The sequence below is a fragment of the Sapajus apella genome, unplaced genomic scaffold (assembly GCF_009761245.1).
Source record: "Sapajus apella isolate SASKATOON/1434 unplaced genomic scaffold, GSC_monkey_1.0 scaffold91, whole genome shotgun sequence".
Classification (NCBI taxonomy): Eukaryota; Metazoa; Chordata; class Mammalia; order Primates; family Cebidae; genus Sapajus; species Sapajus apella.
This window is the reverse complement of record NW_022437031.1, coordinates 3,617,410-3,634,171: the sequence shown is the minus strand read 5'-3', so window position 1 is coordinate 3,634,171 and position 16,762 is coordinate 3,617,410. Positions and strand designations below refer to the sequence as shown.

The 16,762-nt window shown below is 41.7% G+C and overlaps 1 protein-coding gene and 1 pseudogene across 4 annotated transcripts in view; one reads left to right on the top strand and one right to left on the bottom strand.

The window, feature by feature from the left end:
• EDA2R (ectodysplasin A2 receptor) overlaps window positions 1-16,366 on the top strand; it is a 46,604-nt gene extending 30,238 nt beyond the window's left edge. For 2 of the 4 annotated variants that reach the window (XM_032255819.1, XM_032255820.1), the window contains exons 3-7: window positions 4,445-4,623; window positions 5,165-5,250; window positions 6,859-7,023; window positions 9,949-10,341; window positions 11,710-16,366. In XM_032255819.1, coding sequence (XP_032111710.1) covers window positions 4,445-4,623; window positions 5,165-5,250; window positions 6,859-7,023; window positions 9,949-10,331 — 813 coding nt within the window. In that variant the 3' untranslated portion in view covers window positions 10,332-10,341; window positions 11,710-16,366. The other 2 variants (XM_032255822.1, XM_032255821.1) reach the window with 2 other exon arrangements.
• On the bottom strand, window positions 1,673-3,790 carry LOC116535041 (annotated as a pseudogene).
• Window positions 16,367-16,762: the final 396 nt, after the last annotated feature.

Below are 16,762 nucleotides of genomic sequence, written 5' to 3'. Positions count from 1 at the left end.
GTGGATGCTTTTTAATGTCCTTATTTCTCAGGTAACCTCCCCCAGCTTTTGCTCCCAGATTCAGACAGTCTGTTTTATGTCTTAATCCATAATCTTTGCCCTAGGCATTGTGTTTTGTTAGTTTGCCTTGGAGCATTTTGAAACAGTGGCTATCACTTTTCCAATCTGCATTCTGAATTGAGTGGAACATACATAAATACCTTTTATGGGTCCTTCAAATAGCCCTCAAAGAGGTTAGGACAGACATACACAGTAATTTGTCAGTAAGGTTTGCTTAGCTCACTCTGGAATCAGGTACTGAGGTCTCACACTAGGAACACAGGTTGATGCTACCTTAAAACTCCCACTACTTTAGGACTGCCACTGCTCTGGGGTGAGGGATATAGCAAGTACAAGTAAAAATAGCAGAAAACTTTCCTATTATTTTCAAGTGGACGTTTTCTTGATTTAACATTTACTTGGTTCATGTAAGCCTTTGAATGTTTTCCGGAGTTCTGACAACATTGATTATGACAGTTCCTGCTTGTTTTTCTAAGTTTCTGTGGGTGCATAAGAGCTTGAAGCTGCCTACTCCTCCATTTCATCTGACTTCCTCTGTCATTCTTAACATATTCATTCCAAGGTTTACATTTTATACATTCAATGAAAAATGAATGTATAAAAAATGTAAGTAGCACACAGGACATGTTTTTGAGTCAGGCCTAGGAATGGCACACAATATTTTCATTCATATTTCATTGGCTAAAAATGTTGCACATGCCCCTACTTAATTCCAGTGGGATTAGGGAATGTTGACTAGTGTTGTTCCCAGGAGAAATAAAGAATAGGTTAAGTAAACAACCAGCCAGCTTCTGCTACAACTAGCATTCAATAAATATCCTTTTACAACTAGAGTTGTTTCTTTGAGAAAGAGCTGTGACCTATCAGGTCAGCTCTAGGAATCTTTAGAGAACATTTATTCCAATTTCCTCAAGTGTTAGAACATCTGATGCCCAAAAATTGGGGGTCAGGAGGAAGGAATATGTGCCAAAGTTAGCACCAGAGCTGAGACAAGAGCCAGCTAGACTGTTTGCCTCTCATCTGTATCATTGGCATTCAAACATTTTTTACCATTACCTAGAGTAAGAAATAACTTTTTATCACAACCCAATATATACTTTCATGTATTTTTTTTTTTTTGGTGTAGAACATTTATTTATTTTTCCCACGAATCACACAAAGTTTAGGTCAGTGGGAAATAAGTTTAATCAAAGAATTGTACATTTTCTTCTCACATATCCTGCCTTGTCTTAGGAAGTGACACTGTGATCCATTTCATTACAAGTAAAATATTACAACATATTTACAGGAAAATATTAAAAATAAACACAAAAGGCAAGATGAAATAAACTGCTTTTATCAGAAATCTCTACTCCAGTGCCCACAACACGCAAGAAGAATCAAAACAAAATAAGCAACTAAGATCCGTCTGATCACAAATTTCCAGAGACCTGGAGAACGGGAAGAAACAGGATGAAAATGATGGTGTGAAAGGGAATGATGTTAGCAGCACTGCTTCAATAACTGATCTGTTCTGAATGAAATACTCTCTTTTATGTGCAGTAAATTTTGGACAAGGCTAAATTTTAGGATATTCCTTGAACTGAAATTAGAAAATACTCTGACGATGGAAGCAGCTCTTTCATCTAAGTTTAATAAGAGTCTCTTTCTCCATGGGCCACTGTTATGAACAGAAGCCTGTTCTGGCATCAAAAGCTGTCACAGTAGCCCTTCCATCTCTTTCATGAAAGCCTCATAGACATCATCCTTAGTTTGTACGGAGACAGGAACAGAAGGACCAGATTTGGGTGCTGCTTTGGCAAGAGGAACAGCCAAATCATCCTCTGACTTTCTTCGGGGAGCCAGACATAGCCCCTTTATTCTCCCGATGTACTCTCAGTGCATTGGGCACAAATTGAGTAATCTCTGCCTTGGGATTAGTGATCTGTGGCTTGGCACTGATGGTTGCTGTGGCTTTCTTCTCAATGGTGGCTGCACTCGTATCATCCACCTTAGATCACTGAATCAAGTTGGGTGGGGCACTTAAAACCCCAGGGTTCGGCAAGGGAGCTGGTGGGAAAAGCCTAGCGGGGGGAAGGTCCAAGGGGAGGTGCCAAAGGTGAGCGCATCATGCCAGGACGAGGTGGAGGAATACCTGGAGATGCAAGGGGAGGTAGCCTTGGTGGGGGTCCCCAAAGAGGGGGTCAGCCTGGCGGTGCTCCTGGAGGTAAAAGTCTGGGTAAAGGCCCTCAGAGTCCTGGCATTCCAGGTGGTCTCAGGAATGGAGGAGCTCAGGGAGGTGGACCAGGAGGAAGGACCGTAGATGGCCCAGGAGGCCATAATGGTGGAGCAGGTGGTGGTAAAAGAGGTGGTGGTCCTGGCATGGGAGGTGCTTGTACCTGAGAAGGAGGAACAGGCTGCGTGGGAGCCTGCTGCTGTGAAGAAGCAGTGGATGTGCCATCGGAATGGGATTCCTCTTTATGTTGTTTTTGTGATTGCTTTTCTGCTTCAGAGTCATCAGAGTCATCTTCATCATCATCTTCTGAAAATTCCTCTACTTCCTGTCCCTCCTCATGGATTTCTTGACCTGCCATACGAAGCATCATGGCTTGAAGAGGAGTTCCTTCATATTCTTCTTTTTCTTCCTTGATTTTCCAGGCATATCTGCAAACCATACACTCAGACCTGACTTCTTTTCTTCATTGTTGTCTCTGTCACCATCATTACGGTGCACAAATTCATCCCCCTCACTTTCTCCATCTGATTTGTCAGTGTCACTGTCATCAGTACTGTCATCATGCTTATCTTGATCCATGCCCTCAGGATAGCCATCATCTTCACTGGTGCTAAAAACATCATCATGACCTTGCTGGGCAAGTTCAGGACTATATAACATGTCTTCATCTCACCTAAGAAGGGGAAGATCTAGGGCAAAACCAACTTTATGGCCATACATCTGCAAGACTTGAGGAGGAGGTGGACCGGGGGAGGGCCAGGAGGTTTTCTGCCAGGGGGCAACCGTGGAACACCATGTCCAAGAAGAGGAAGGATAGAAACTGCCCGAGTTGGAGGTCCATAGTCTGAGGTTTTCTTTAAGATGGAGGATGGCTGGGCACCAAGAAGTAAAATGTCCAGGATCAAAATGTTGGAAGGAGCATGTGGCATATCTGGCAAAGGAATACCCTCCACTTCCACATGCTAAGCGTTCTTGACAGCATCAAAATATTGGCTAAGTTGAGCCCTCTTCTGTTCATACTCTACTTCTAGCTTTCTCAATTCTTTGTGAATATCTGTTCTCTTTTTCATAGAGTTGTAGAATACGTTCAAAGGCTTCACCCATCTTTTTACACTTGTCATTCAGTATTTTCTCATTTAATCGTGACCGTTGCACTGGGTTAAACTCCATTTCATCCAATTTCTCCATATCTCGGGTAATCTGTTTTAGATCCCTCATCTTTAAAACTGCAGCTCGAACCGTCATGCGCTGTTTTTTGTCCTTTAATTCTTGCTTCTGGGCTTCCTTTCAGGCTTGATCTGTGGGGTTCATAAATTTTCCTCTCTTAGTGGATGATGTAGATCTCCGTCCCATGTTGACAATTTGTATGGTTTACTTGTTCGTTAAATAAAGAAAACACTTCTGCTGTGCTCCCAGGACTGCAAGAAGCGGGGAGGGAGTGATTCCTGACCTCTTTTACTTGGTAAGGGCCTTCAACTCGGCCTCTCAGTCAACCCCTCAGCTACCGCCATCTTGAAAGCTTGACTTTCGTGTATTTTATCTGTAAAACTTTTATAAAACAGTACTGATGTGGGTAGTGCTTAAGACTATTTGTCAAATATTTCAGCTTCCCACATTCCACCACATTGAAGAATTGCATTTTCTTGTACCCTTTGTAGTTATTAATGATCATGTGATGTGTATGGCCAAGGACATGTGAGTAAAGCAATATGGGTCATTTCTTGGGGAAAACTTTAAGAGCTTGTACATAGCTCACAATGTTGTAATCATGGCAGCACAAAGATAAAGCTTCTGTAACTCTGGGTACCCCATTGAGGATGATGTAGAGCAGAGCCCTCAGGAACCCCTTGGTAGGCAAATAAGTGAGAAATAAACTTTTATTATTTTAAGACACTGAAATTTAGGGTTTGCCTTTTGCAAAGACCAGCCTATGCTGACTGATACAAATACTTAGCTTTGCTTCATTCTATGTACTCTTATATTTGATACTATTATTCTGTTTTATCTTTCAATGCTGGCTGCAACCTAGTGAATTGGTCTTATGACCTAGTAGTGGCATTACAACTTGCAGTTTGCAAAATACTACTCCGTACAAGTCCACTTGTCCCATAGGTGATCCCATCTCCAAGCTCCTATAGAGCAATATTAACAACTCCCATCTCTCTACAGGATTGTGGTTATGGAGAGGGTGGAGATGCATACTGCATAGCCTGCCCTCCTCACAGGTACAAAAGCAGCTGGGGCCACCACAGATGTCAGACTTGCATCACCTGTGCTGTCATCAATCGTGTTCAGAATATCAACTGCACAGCTACTTCTAATGCTGTCTGTGGAGACTGTCTGCCCAGGTGAGCCTGGTTTATGAGACCAAGTTTGTCTGGGCTTTTCTAGCTGTTGGAGGTTTCTCCCATCCTCACCTCTTAGAACTTAGTTGAGGTATTCTAACCATCAACATAATATTCAGTTTAAGCTCCCAGAAGAGAGAAGTGGTATGTTCCTAAGATTCCTCTATAAAGTGCCTAGCACATTGTCAGTCACAGATGAGTACTGGACAGCTTTTTCATCATCACTCTCAGCCTAGGAACAAAGTTCAAGATAAATCTCACTGTAGACTTAAAAGAAGTTATGGTGTATTTGGTAGCAAAGCAATGCTCCCCTCTCTTGTGGAATTAGGTCTCCTTTGGGCTACATGGTGTGGTGAATGGGGAAAGAAGTGGAGTGTCTAGGCTTCTGAGTCAGAATAAGACACAGAGGCAGATAACTCACAATGATGGGTGGGCACTTACTTTCAGGTTGGCAAAATTCTTAGGAGCTGTTTTTCCAGGAAGAACAGGTCCAAATGCATTGCTTGTTTGATCACCCTGCCATTCCTATTTGCTCTGATCACAGGTTCTACCGAAAGACACGCATTGGAGGCCTGCAGGACCAAGAGTGCATCCCATGCACGAAGCAGACCCCCACCTCTGAGGTTCAATGTGTGTACTCAAGTTATCTTCTTCCCTTTCCTCCTCAACCCATTGGGTAGCAGCAAGATAGGGTAGTAAAGACTTCCCCTATCCCCTCGTACCCTTTCCTGTAGAGTAGAGTGGCAAGGGAATCAGATCTGAATTCTGGTTTCATGACATATTATCTATGTAACCCTCTGCAAATCATTCAAACTCATTGAACCTCATTTCCCTCCTCTGAAAAAAAATGTGAGTCATGATAATAATTTTTCTTCATACGTTGTGTGGTGGCTGTCTAGGTCTAATGATAAAATGGGTATTAGGAAGTGCTTTACAAATTATAACACATGTACACTTATGAGAGATTACTATTATATGAAATATATAGGAGGCCCGAGGGCTGAGGACTTGTAACGGCTGAATGAAGAGCTAGGGTCTAATCTATGCCTATATCAGTATCCATTTATCTTACTATCATTTTTGTCTTCCATCTATTTCCATGTTATTTTTAAATTATTGATATATATTTTTAAATCATGAAAAAGTTCAAACACATAAAAATATTTTAAGTGCAGAAAAATGTAAAATTAAAATGCAATTACCCAGCATCCATCCAAAGCTGATAAATCATAGCATTTTGCATGTTTGCTTCAGATTTTTTTAAAGAATGAAGATTTCACAGATATAATGGAATTCACGATCCTCTCAGTCCTATTATCTCCCTACCTCCTCAGATACAACCACTGTCCTGAAATTATATGTATTCTGTTTGTAGACTATGCTACAGTAACAAACAAACTGCAAAATCTCAGTGACTTTATACAATAAAGTTTATTTTTCACTATTCAATAACCTTCCTACCTCATTTGACTGTGGCTTCTAAACCGTATAGCTTCCAGGTCAATGATACAGGGGAAGAGATGGAGGAGACATACTGGTTATTAACTGCCTCAGTCTGGAATTGACACATGTTATTTCGACTCACAGTTCATTGGCCAGAAGTACTCTGATGGCCTTACTGCAAGGGTATTAGGGGAATACAGGGGATCATGTGGATAATTGGTAAGCACTATGCCTCTGCCATACTCTCCACTAATGTTTTAATACTTGGATTCTTTTGTGATATATGTACATATTCATAACCAATATATACTGTTATGTATTTTATAATGTTTTATACAAATGATATCAAGCTACATGTTCTCTTTCTCCAATTTGCTTTTTCCCCTATAGATTATTTACATTGATCCATAAAGGTCTTCAAGTGCTGTGTGATAATATAAAATTTTAGGATTATATCATGATTTGTTTATCTTGTGCTCTAATGATGAATGTTTTAGCTTGTTGCCATTTATCTGGATTGTATTATTAAATGTGGCATGGAAAGATCATAGGATATGTGCATCTTCGATTAATTGTACTAATTTGTACATACCAGCAGTATGTGCAAATTCTTTTGCCTTGTTCTTTATAATTTTGCCTGCTCTGGAAAGAAGTAAAACGAGCATAGGCACTCTAACTGGGGAAGGCCCTAGGGAGAAGGGTGACAGCCTGAGGAAGTCCAGGCCCAGGGTCAGGGTGACTGTTAACTGCCCTCACTAACTGACCTGCCCCCCCACTTTTTTTTTTGTCTCACAGGTGCCTTCCAGTTGAGCTTAGTGGAGGCAGATGAACCCACAGTGCCCCCTCAGGAGGCCACACTTGTTGCATTGGTGAGCAGCCTGCTAGTGGTATTTACCCTGGCCTTCCTGGGGCTCTTCTTCCTCTACTGCAAGCAGTTCTTCAACAGACATTGCCAGCGTGGTAAGGGTGGCTGTTTAACATTTCACATGAATCAGGAACAAGGCTCTTATTGGCAGAAGAGAGGACTGTTCTGAGGTTGAGAAATAATGTGCCTTTTCTAACATGCTTGAAAACCCCATGAATAGTCTTCTGTCTGGCGAACTATCTGGGGCTGCAGTAGGAAGCATGGGTCTTCAGAGATTACTGAGGCTAACCCTGAGAGTTTAGAAGACCTGGTTCATTACATTTCAGAGGTTTGTAAAGGATTGTGGTATGGTGGGATACCACAGGAAAGGAAGCCAGAGACCTATGTTTTACAACTACCTCTATATTACTACGTAACCTTAGACAAGCCATCTAGCCTCTTCAGAACTCTTTCTTCCTAATTGTTAAGAGATAGGATTGATCTTTTTGATTTCTGAGTTCTTTTGCAATTCTTTATATCTATACTACTAGGTATAAATTCTAGAGCATGTCAGGAATTGAGAAAGGCTCGCCTATATCTGGGATATGACTGAAATAAAAGTGGTTGAGGTCTAAGGCAACTGCTATCAGTATACTAACTTCACAAATGGAGATAACTGAAACCCCAATGTCCAGAAGAGTTGGCAAACCTAGACTTTTTTCCTCAAATAATACTGATGTCCAAGAGGTCTGGCCCAGTCCATATCAGATGGCCATGCAAAATTCCAGATGGAAAATCATATATAAAGTCATACTAGATGAATTCATGGAAGACAATTTTTCCACAGACCATGGAGAGAATGGTTCAAGTGCATTATATTTATTGTTCAATTTATTTCTATTATTATTACTACTAATGTATAATAAAATAATTATACAACTTACCATAATGTAAAAACAAAAAAAAGTCACACTGACATTGTGATCTTTATTAAGCACAACTTCAGCTACTAGACAAGAATATGGGACAGAAAATCCAGCTCACTGAGGGCAAAGATGGAGGAAGTGAGAAGGTGGCTGGTCAGGACCAGGCAAAGAGTTAGAACTCCGGCCAAGAATACCAAGGTTCATTGCAGCTTCAGTGCCATTAAGGGAACTGAGAGTTAGGCAGAGACACTGAAATAGGAACTCAGACCAGAAAATGAAGTTGATTTATAAGGAGGATAATAAAGTTTACTAGATAAAAGAGTGCTCAGGGCTTCTTTTCAGCCCACTGGACACTGGACCCAAAGCAGCATTGTTTGTGCTGGAAGATCCTGCTAATGTAGATTTGCCTTGGTCAGTTTGGCTCTGGGGCCTGGCAGATGATCTTGAAAAACCCAAGAGGTATATTTGGTTGTGCCCTGGCTTAAATGGAGATGAAAATAGCATTTCATGGGCTATAGGATACATGGGGAACACTGTTGTCCCTTTATGATCCTTCTCAAAGTCTACTTCTCTCTTGTCTACTCTTTGCTAGCCCCTGGGACATTGTGACTCAGGGTAGACCCTCCTGTCTCTGACTTTGGAGGCCAGTGTCCCAGATAGGAGGTGTTACTTAGTCCCTGGGTGCATGGACGTGAAACATGAGCAATGAAGCATTTGGACCCCAGGGTCTAGAAGATGAAAATGAGAGAATATCTGAGAGCTGCCTCGGGAGAGGAGAGATGGGTAACCCTTTTCTGCTGTCCTATCCTGAAGATAATAATGTGGTAGCCTTCTTGGAATATAAGGGCAGGAAGCTTCCCCAGTGTTTTTATAAGGGGTAGGAGAGCTAGACATTTTCTCATGTTGGAAAACTTTTTCAGGAGTCACTGACTTACACACATACCGGGGTGAGATGTATGTATGAATTAGATCCAATGTAAGGTTGCAAAAGAGACAAGTAGCAACTGTGGTAAAGTAGAGAGCGCTCCCTTGTCTAAAGGGGAATCCACTACTCAGCTCCAGGTCTTTGTAACCATTTGGAAATATTTAGTGTTCCAGAATCTTCTACACTTTCAAGAAAATTCAGAAATCTGGATTTTTTTGTAAAATTGTGGTAAACATAGTCAACGAATTTGAATAAAGAGCAAAATCACAACCAAAGCTAAGAGTCCAGACAAACACACATCTCAGAGGTTCTGTTTGTGACCTGATGTTGAATCAGACCTATGCATAAAAGGTGTATTACTTTTCTATCATCATAACAAATCACCACACATTTAGTAGCTTATGATCTCACAGTTTCCATAGCTTAGAAGTTCAGCAGGCTGTTCGGTCTCTGTTTAGAGTCTTACAATGCCAAAATTAAGATATTGGCAGGGCTCTGTTTCTTTCTGGAGGCTTGGGGAGATAATCTGTTTGCTTGAGCATGCATACAGGTGGCAGAATTCAGGTCTATGGAGTTAAAGGGCTTAGATCCTATTTCCTTGCTGACCTTAAGCTGAAGGCCATTCCTAGCCCCTAGGGCCCCTTACTTTTTTTGGCTCACGGCCCCCTTCTATTTCCAAAACTAGCAATGGTGAGTTGAGTTTCTCTCATGCCACATCTCTCTCATACTCTCTGTCTCCTCTGTCTTCCTCTTCTGCTTTTAGGGTCACAGGAGTACGCTGGACTCATATGAATAATCCAGGATTCTCTCCCTATTTTGAGCTCCATAACCTTAATTCCATCTGCAGAGTCTAGTTTGTCATATAAAATAATGTGTACAGACATAACACGAGGCCATGAAGATTATGGCAAGGGAGAAGGTATCAAAATCCTGTTTTCCACAAAGGTTTCTTTTTGTCTAGAGAAATTGATTATTTTCCCTGATCCAGTACCAGGTAGCCCCAATCTGATACCCAAATGTAAGTATGTTTTTCAACTGTGTCACCTCAGCCTGGTGCTAGGTGCTCTAGTCCCCAGGGAGAGGAAGGGAAGAATCAGCTCCCAGACATCTCCCTATCTTTTGCTCAGTACCCAGTGCTGAGCTGAGAAGAGCACCTGCTTTTGGGTAACCCAGTGGCTTTCTGCTTCGAGTTGCAGGAGGTTCGCTGCAATTTGAGGCTGATAAGGCAGCAGAGGAAGAATCTCTCTTCCCCATGCCACCCAGCAAGGAGACCAGTCCTGAGTCCCAAGTGAGTGAGAGCATCTTTCAGACGCAGCCACTTAACCCTATCCTCGAGGACGACTGCAGCTCGACTGGTGGCTTCCCCACACAGGAGTCCTTTACCATGGCCTCCTGCGCCTCAGAGAGCCACTCCCACTGGGTCCACAACCCCATCGAATGCACAGAGCTGGACCTGCAAAAGTTTTCCAGCTCTGCCTCCTATACTGGAGCTGAGACCTTGGGGGAAAACACAGCTGAAAGCACAGGAGACAGGCTGGAGCTCAATGTGCCCTTTGAAGTTCCCAGCCCTTAACTCTAATGAGGTGAGCCAGAAAGATGGATCAGAAAAAAAAGCAAAACAGAAATTAGGGACCGCCCTCAAGGAATTCCCCTCTGGAATATTATTGTTCACAAGGAGTGGAGGAACAGCAGCAAGCTAGGAACACTTGTGGGTGGAGGGACAACAGCGGTGATGCTGATTTTTTAGCCAGACAGATATCACACTTCTGGGTCTCCAATTGTCAGGGAACTGGCAAGGCTGTCATGACGCCAGTCTCCATTCTGGACTTTCCCAAGCTCTTTCAGGGCCCCACTATCTAATGGTCACATTCAGGTATCTCCCTTTATATGTACAAGGAGCATAGCACAGTAGAAAAATATATACAAGCCTTGTCATCTGGAAACCCTATGTTTCAAATCAACCTCCATTCCCTAATAGCTATACGAACCTTGTGCATATTCTTTCATTTTACAGAGGCAAGAACTGAGACACAAAGAGGGAAAATTAGTTTCTCAAAGTCACAGAGCAAATTCGTGGGCTAGAACTGGGCAGTAACCCAGGTTTGGGGGCTCCATTTTAGAGTTCATCCAACTGCACCATTGCAACGATTTGATAGCCAATGTTACCTTCTCAAAGGCTTAAGTAGCGTAAGATAGGACAGGAGGTAGATTTCCAGTTTGCAACTAATCAAATACCTTGTATCGCCCACTGATGTATTTCTTCAGTTAATACATTTTCATTTCTCCCAATGACTTCCCTGCTCCCTACATCCAACCTAAGAAAATGTGAACAAATGTACATTTGAAAGTCATAACTGATACCAAATTTGAAAGTTATAACTGATATCAAATCAGTAAACTTAGGTACCGTCAAGGTTATCTAGTCCAGTTCTTCTTCCGAGGCATGTGTCCCTTTTATAATATTCCCACTAAGAGTTTGTGTAGTCCTTGCTCACATACTGGAAGTGGCAGAGAGCTGACTACTTCTCAATGTATATTACAATATACACAATTGTGACTGGCAGGTTTTAAGTCAATGTAAAAACAGAGCTTTCTGTCTCCCTTAAGTACCTACCTATGCATCCTGGCTCTGTTCCTTGTGCCAGACAGACCTCATCTGTTTCCTCTGTTTTGTGATAGCCCTGCAGAGGCTTAAAGATAACATTGCATCTCTGGAGAATACCACTTTAGGTTCTTCTAAATTTTGTGGAGCTTAGAACTAAACCCATCTTCATGATAAATGGTTTCACCAATGTAGAATAGGGTAGAATTGTCATATCCCTGTCTACGTAATGTATTTCTGCTGTCATAACCTCAACCATTGGCTTAACGTATGATATTTGGAGAGGTAGAGAGAAAAGGATACTAGTGAGATTTCCCCACATTTCTAATTTGATCTGCTCTCTCCCTAGGTCTCTTGGGCTCCTGGCAGCCTTGCCCAGTTGTTCTCTCTGGACTCTGCTTCCTTGTTCCTATACCACAACAACAACAGGGGCCTGAAATGTGTCCACAACAGCTAATATTCTACAGATGGGGCACATTCTATCCCATCTCACCAGAGAATTGATTCTCCATTTCACCAGGACTGATCTGCAGCATTTCTTGCTTCCCCATTGTAGCCTGGGGAGCCAGATTTCCCATTCTTGGGACTACCAGACATGTTCCTAGCTCAACTTGATTATAGAAAAGAGAGAAGGACAGTGAATGGGGTGGGGTTTTCATGCCTGCATTTTTGGTCAGGTAAGCCTCTCAGAATTGTGTCGGCACATCTACCCAGCACTTTAAGGACAAAATCAAACCCTTCTCCCTTTTTAGCTCCTCAACACTGCCTCTTTCCTCAACACACATGCGTGCACACACACACACACATACACACACACACACGTATTAATATCTATCTTGGGGGAGGCCTGGTGCCATAATTCCCCAGCTCATGTCTCATAGACTTCACTAGTTGTGACAGCTCTGAAGCCAGCACATTTGCTGAGGTCCTCTTCCCTACAAGTAGATCTCTACCCTTATTTAGTGTGGATTTAAACTAGTGTCTTTTTTTTAATGGTCCTTCTTAAAGTTACTTTCAACATTTATTTCTCTTCTCTTCCTGCCTCTTTTGTCCCTTCCAGGTTCCTCATCTTCTAAAGCCCAAAACTCAGTCTCTAGACTCCAAGATCAACTCAAAGCTCAGAGCCTTGGACTCTGGGTTGACAGTGAAGCTCCTGAGGTCTCAGGGACCGAAGAGCTAAAGTTCTCACTGAGGCCTGGCCTTAAGGCAGCTTAGGGACCATTTTGTGCTTTATTGGTTTGGAAAAAAAAAAAATAGCATTTCATTGGCTCTTAATACCAGTTTCCCATGCTTCTCAGCATGAAGAAAACTACTCTTTCCATGGCTCTCTGATAACAAACAGAGCAAATGAGACCCTCAGGGCTCAGGTGCGAGCATCACAAGTTATTTTTAACTCTCCCCTTTTGTCCATAATGGGCCAATTGGGCTGATTCCCACTCCCTCAAAATGTGTCAAGTTTGGAAAGAAAAAGCACTCAGACGATTGGAGCAACTGGCTCCTTCACTTGAAAGCACCTTATATAGTCTGCGATGTTAGACTTGACAATTTGCAAAAAATCAAGACAAGATAGGGCACAGTTATCCTAGGTTAAGAATGCTGGAATTCACTACATTTATGGGTGTCTTACTTTACGTTTTGCAATATGCTTTTATAGTCATCATCTCATTGGATTTTTACACAGACCCAGAGGTGGGCAAGGCAGAGATTATCATCCCCAGTTGACAGATGAGAAAACTGAAGCCCAGAGATGGAAAGTGATTGGCTTTAAGCTATTCAGTTATCCAGAGGTGAACAGCAAGCTAGGGTGCCTTCATGGCCTCTTCAATATCTTCAAATCTTCATTTTCTGGAAGAAAATGTTATGGGGTAGGAGGATGTTTTGTTTTCTTGCCATATCTGTTTGAGAAAACAACTCTTTCGGAAAGGAAAAGGGATAGATAGACATATAAGGCCCTTTTGCCTGAATATGAATGAGGTAATGTCCTTGCCCATCATATGAAGCCTGTTCTCTCTTTGTCCTGCCAGTTTCCCACTCCTCTTTCTGCCAGCCTGGTACATTCTCTGCCAGGTTGGACCACAGTGGAAAGCTAAGAGATTTGCCATTCATCACTGTCCCAAAGAGGTTAGAAAATGTGAAGGGTTGAGAGGCTAGACAGGGCTCTTTCTTCCTGTCTTTTTTTTTCTTTTTTTTTTTTGGTCCCTTGGGTGTGAAAGAAGGGATATAGGCTAGAGCCAGTAGGAGCATTCATTTTCCTTTCTCCCACTTACCTCCCACTCCCCAGTTCCCCCACTTCTCCTTTCTGCAATTTGAGTCTCTAATTTTAGTTTGGGTGACTTGAGGCTTTAACTTTATTTAAAAGTCGGAATGGGCAATTATCCCATCTTTAAAAGCCTAGACAGATACTGTAAATGTTTGGGCAAAACTGTCAATAACAATTTAGCGCTTTACAGTTTTAAAAAACCTCATTGATACATTATGCTTATTTTAAATATGAGGAAACTGAGGCCAAAACAATAGTGACTTACTCAAAGTAATTCATATTTGAGAAAGATAGTACGGCCTGCACATCCACCCACAGACCCAAGTGTGCATTTCCTGACTGAGAGCAGAGGCCAGAGAAGGGCAGCTAGAGCAGAAACTAGGCTTGGCTATGGCATTGAGACAAGCGGGGTTGTTGAAAGGCCCTCTTTAGTTATTTCTCCTCACTAGACACTGTGTAAATGATCCTTAAAAGATCATTAAGGAGCATGGGAGAGAGATTAGGAGATTAAGACAGCCCATCCCCACTCGCAGGAAAAGTAGCTGGCCCCATAGTTTGTTGAGTGTCTCCGAGGCAGCAGTGTAGTCTCCTATGGAAAAAAAAAAAAATAGCACATGATTTCATCTGCATCTTAGTTCAGTTGGGGCAGGATAAATAATTTTTTACTTTTCTCTCCCTCTATTTCTCACCCCCTACAGATTATAAGTTTTCTTCTGCCTTCTTCTCTAGACTCACTGCACTCCCTGGGGCAGTTGTAGGGTATTGTATATGTTTGAAGAACAATGGTCCTGCTCTACAGCATAGGGCAGGGCAAACATTTTCCCTCTAGATCCCCTGGGCCTCGTCCTGTATTCTTGGTGCTCTCCACCCTCAGCAGGAAGGAGGGCTGAAGTTTGCCATTTTGGAACCTTACAGAACATTTCTGAACCAAAGTAATCTTCCTTCTGGAGCCTGGGTTTCCCAGGCTACCTCCCAGCAGTCCCTCAAAGACAGCCCTCAATCCATTTAGGGATATCTGAGTATGCCTCTTTCTATTGAAATATCAATTGAATCTCAGCTGTCTCACCACTGTTCCCTTTGATTCTTTCTCAGTTATCTTTTTACCTTTAGTTTCCACCTATACATCTCATGCTCAGAGAAAAACAAGTTCCATGGAGGTTGTATTCTTTATTATCTGAGAATCTGTCTGAAACTTGTACAGTTAGCTCCTGTCCCACAAGTATTAGGTGGTTCATTAAGTACATTAGGCAGAATGTGCACTTCATCACTAGGTTCTAGCTCTGGCAAAAGAGTGCTCTCTACGTCGAGATTTTTGCTTTTAGAGTTTTGTTAAATACTTTAGAGTTTTAATACATAAATACTTTTAGTAAATACTTTAGTCCGTCTACAAAGAGTGATTAAGGGCCCCTGAGGCAACCAATTGATCAGATTGCTAAAAGTACTTGGGAAAAAAGCAAAAAAGTTCTCATTGTACTGGACTGAGGATTAGAAGCAATTAAAATAGAAGCTTGTACCAAGCAAGCAGCCTGGCCCCGCATATGTCTTAGCAAATATGTGGCAACCAACGGTTTAGGCCTTGGCCTTTAGGTGCTGTGTTTTTTGGTGGTGTGTTTTGTTTTGTTTTGTTTTGTTTCTGCTACAGTTTATTATTATCTCACTGACTTTCACTGATCCTGTTTACACCTTCTGGGAGAAGTAGTAGTATCCAGAGAAAGGATGATTCTGCTTGAGCAGGCTGCGGGTGCTGTGGGTGTTCAAAGGCTGCCATGTGGTTGGCAGTAGTTCAAGCCCACATTTAACACCACTGCTCTAGAGGAAAGATAATGGTTGTAACACAATAATAATAATAACAATATGATAAAATGCCAGAGCCAGCCTTCTTCACTGTGCTTGCTCATGGCACGAATATTATGTGAACAGCCCAAGCCATACCCAGAATCACCTTAATTCCAACTTTTTATGGGTCAGCAATTGGAGGTGGCAATTGGCTTTGCATTTTAAGGTATTTTGGGCAAAGGTGAAGTGAAGGATGTTTTGCTTTATAATTTCCGGTTGGGCCATGGCAAATGTCATAGTTGAGTATTTCCTTCAGGAGAGTTCTTTTTACAGTTTTCCTTTTCAATGCTTTTAAAGTTTGGGACATATTTGTTTGAGCACTATGCTTTTATGTGTTTTTCGACAAAGGGGTTATTGGTCAGTGGAAGCACAAAATACACTTGATAGAAACATTTTTAACACACCCTTGAGCCTAAACAATAGTTAAATTGTCTTCATATGAACTAGCAAAAGAAAAAAAATGTAGTTTTTGTTTGTAAGGAAGTGGGAAAGTATTCGTTGAGAATGAATTGGGTTTTTTGGTTTACTGTTTTTCTCTCCATACACCTTGACTTGGATTTTGACAGGAGGGAGTCTGGGAAAACAATTTTTTCTTCCAGGATTCTCAGATCCAGGCTAGGAAAGGATTCGGTACTGCAGCATACCCCTCCACAACAGACAGCCCTGGCACATTGAGATCAAATCCCTCTTGTTCCCCTCCTCCCTGCCAACCCCACCTCACTAGCTAAGTCTTCGGTGTTTTACATTGAATATTGGTATATTTTAATTATTTTTTTCTCATAAATGTGTTATTTATAGATATTTTGTTAAATCTTGAGCCATATGCATGTGTAGATACTGGCAGAGCTATGTTTGTTTATGATTCTCTGCAAGCATTTTATATTGGCCAATAAACAGAAATATATCCAAACACCTTGTTTATTTCTCTACTTTCAGAGAGCCAGGTGCCTTATTTTGCTGGTGTGTCTCTTCTCAGTGAGCACAGCAAAAAAAATATGTTTCTGATCATCAGTATTGCTGGGATTCACTGACTTGTCACACAGGAGATCTGGGTTATAGTCCAAGCTCTCTTTCTTTTTTCTAAAAGTGTTTATGTCATTTATATTATCCTCTGGGATAAGGATCTACTAGAAACTGTTGTGTTCTAAACTAATACTTCTCAAACAGGGTTCCATGGCCCTAGGGAACTGCACACAAGTCTTCTGAGGTCTGCAAAATCTCTAGGAATTTACGTGTGTGTCTGTGTGTATGTGTGTGTGTGTCTTCATTTTGATCATAATTTCTTAAAATACAAGCATATTCTAGC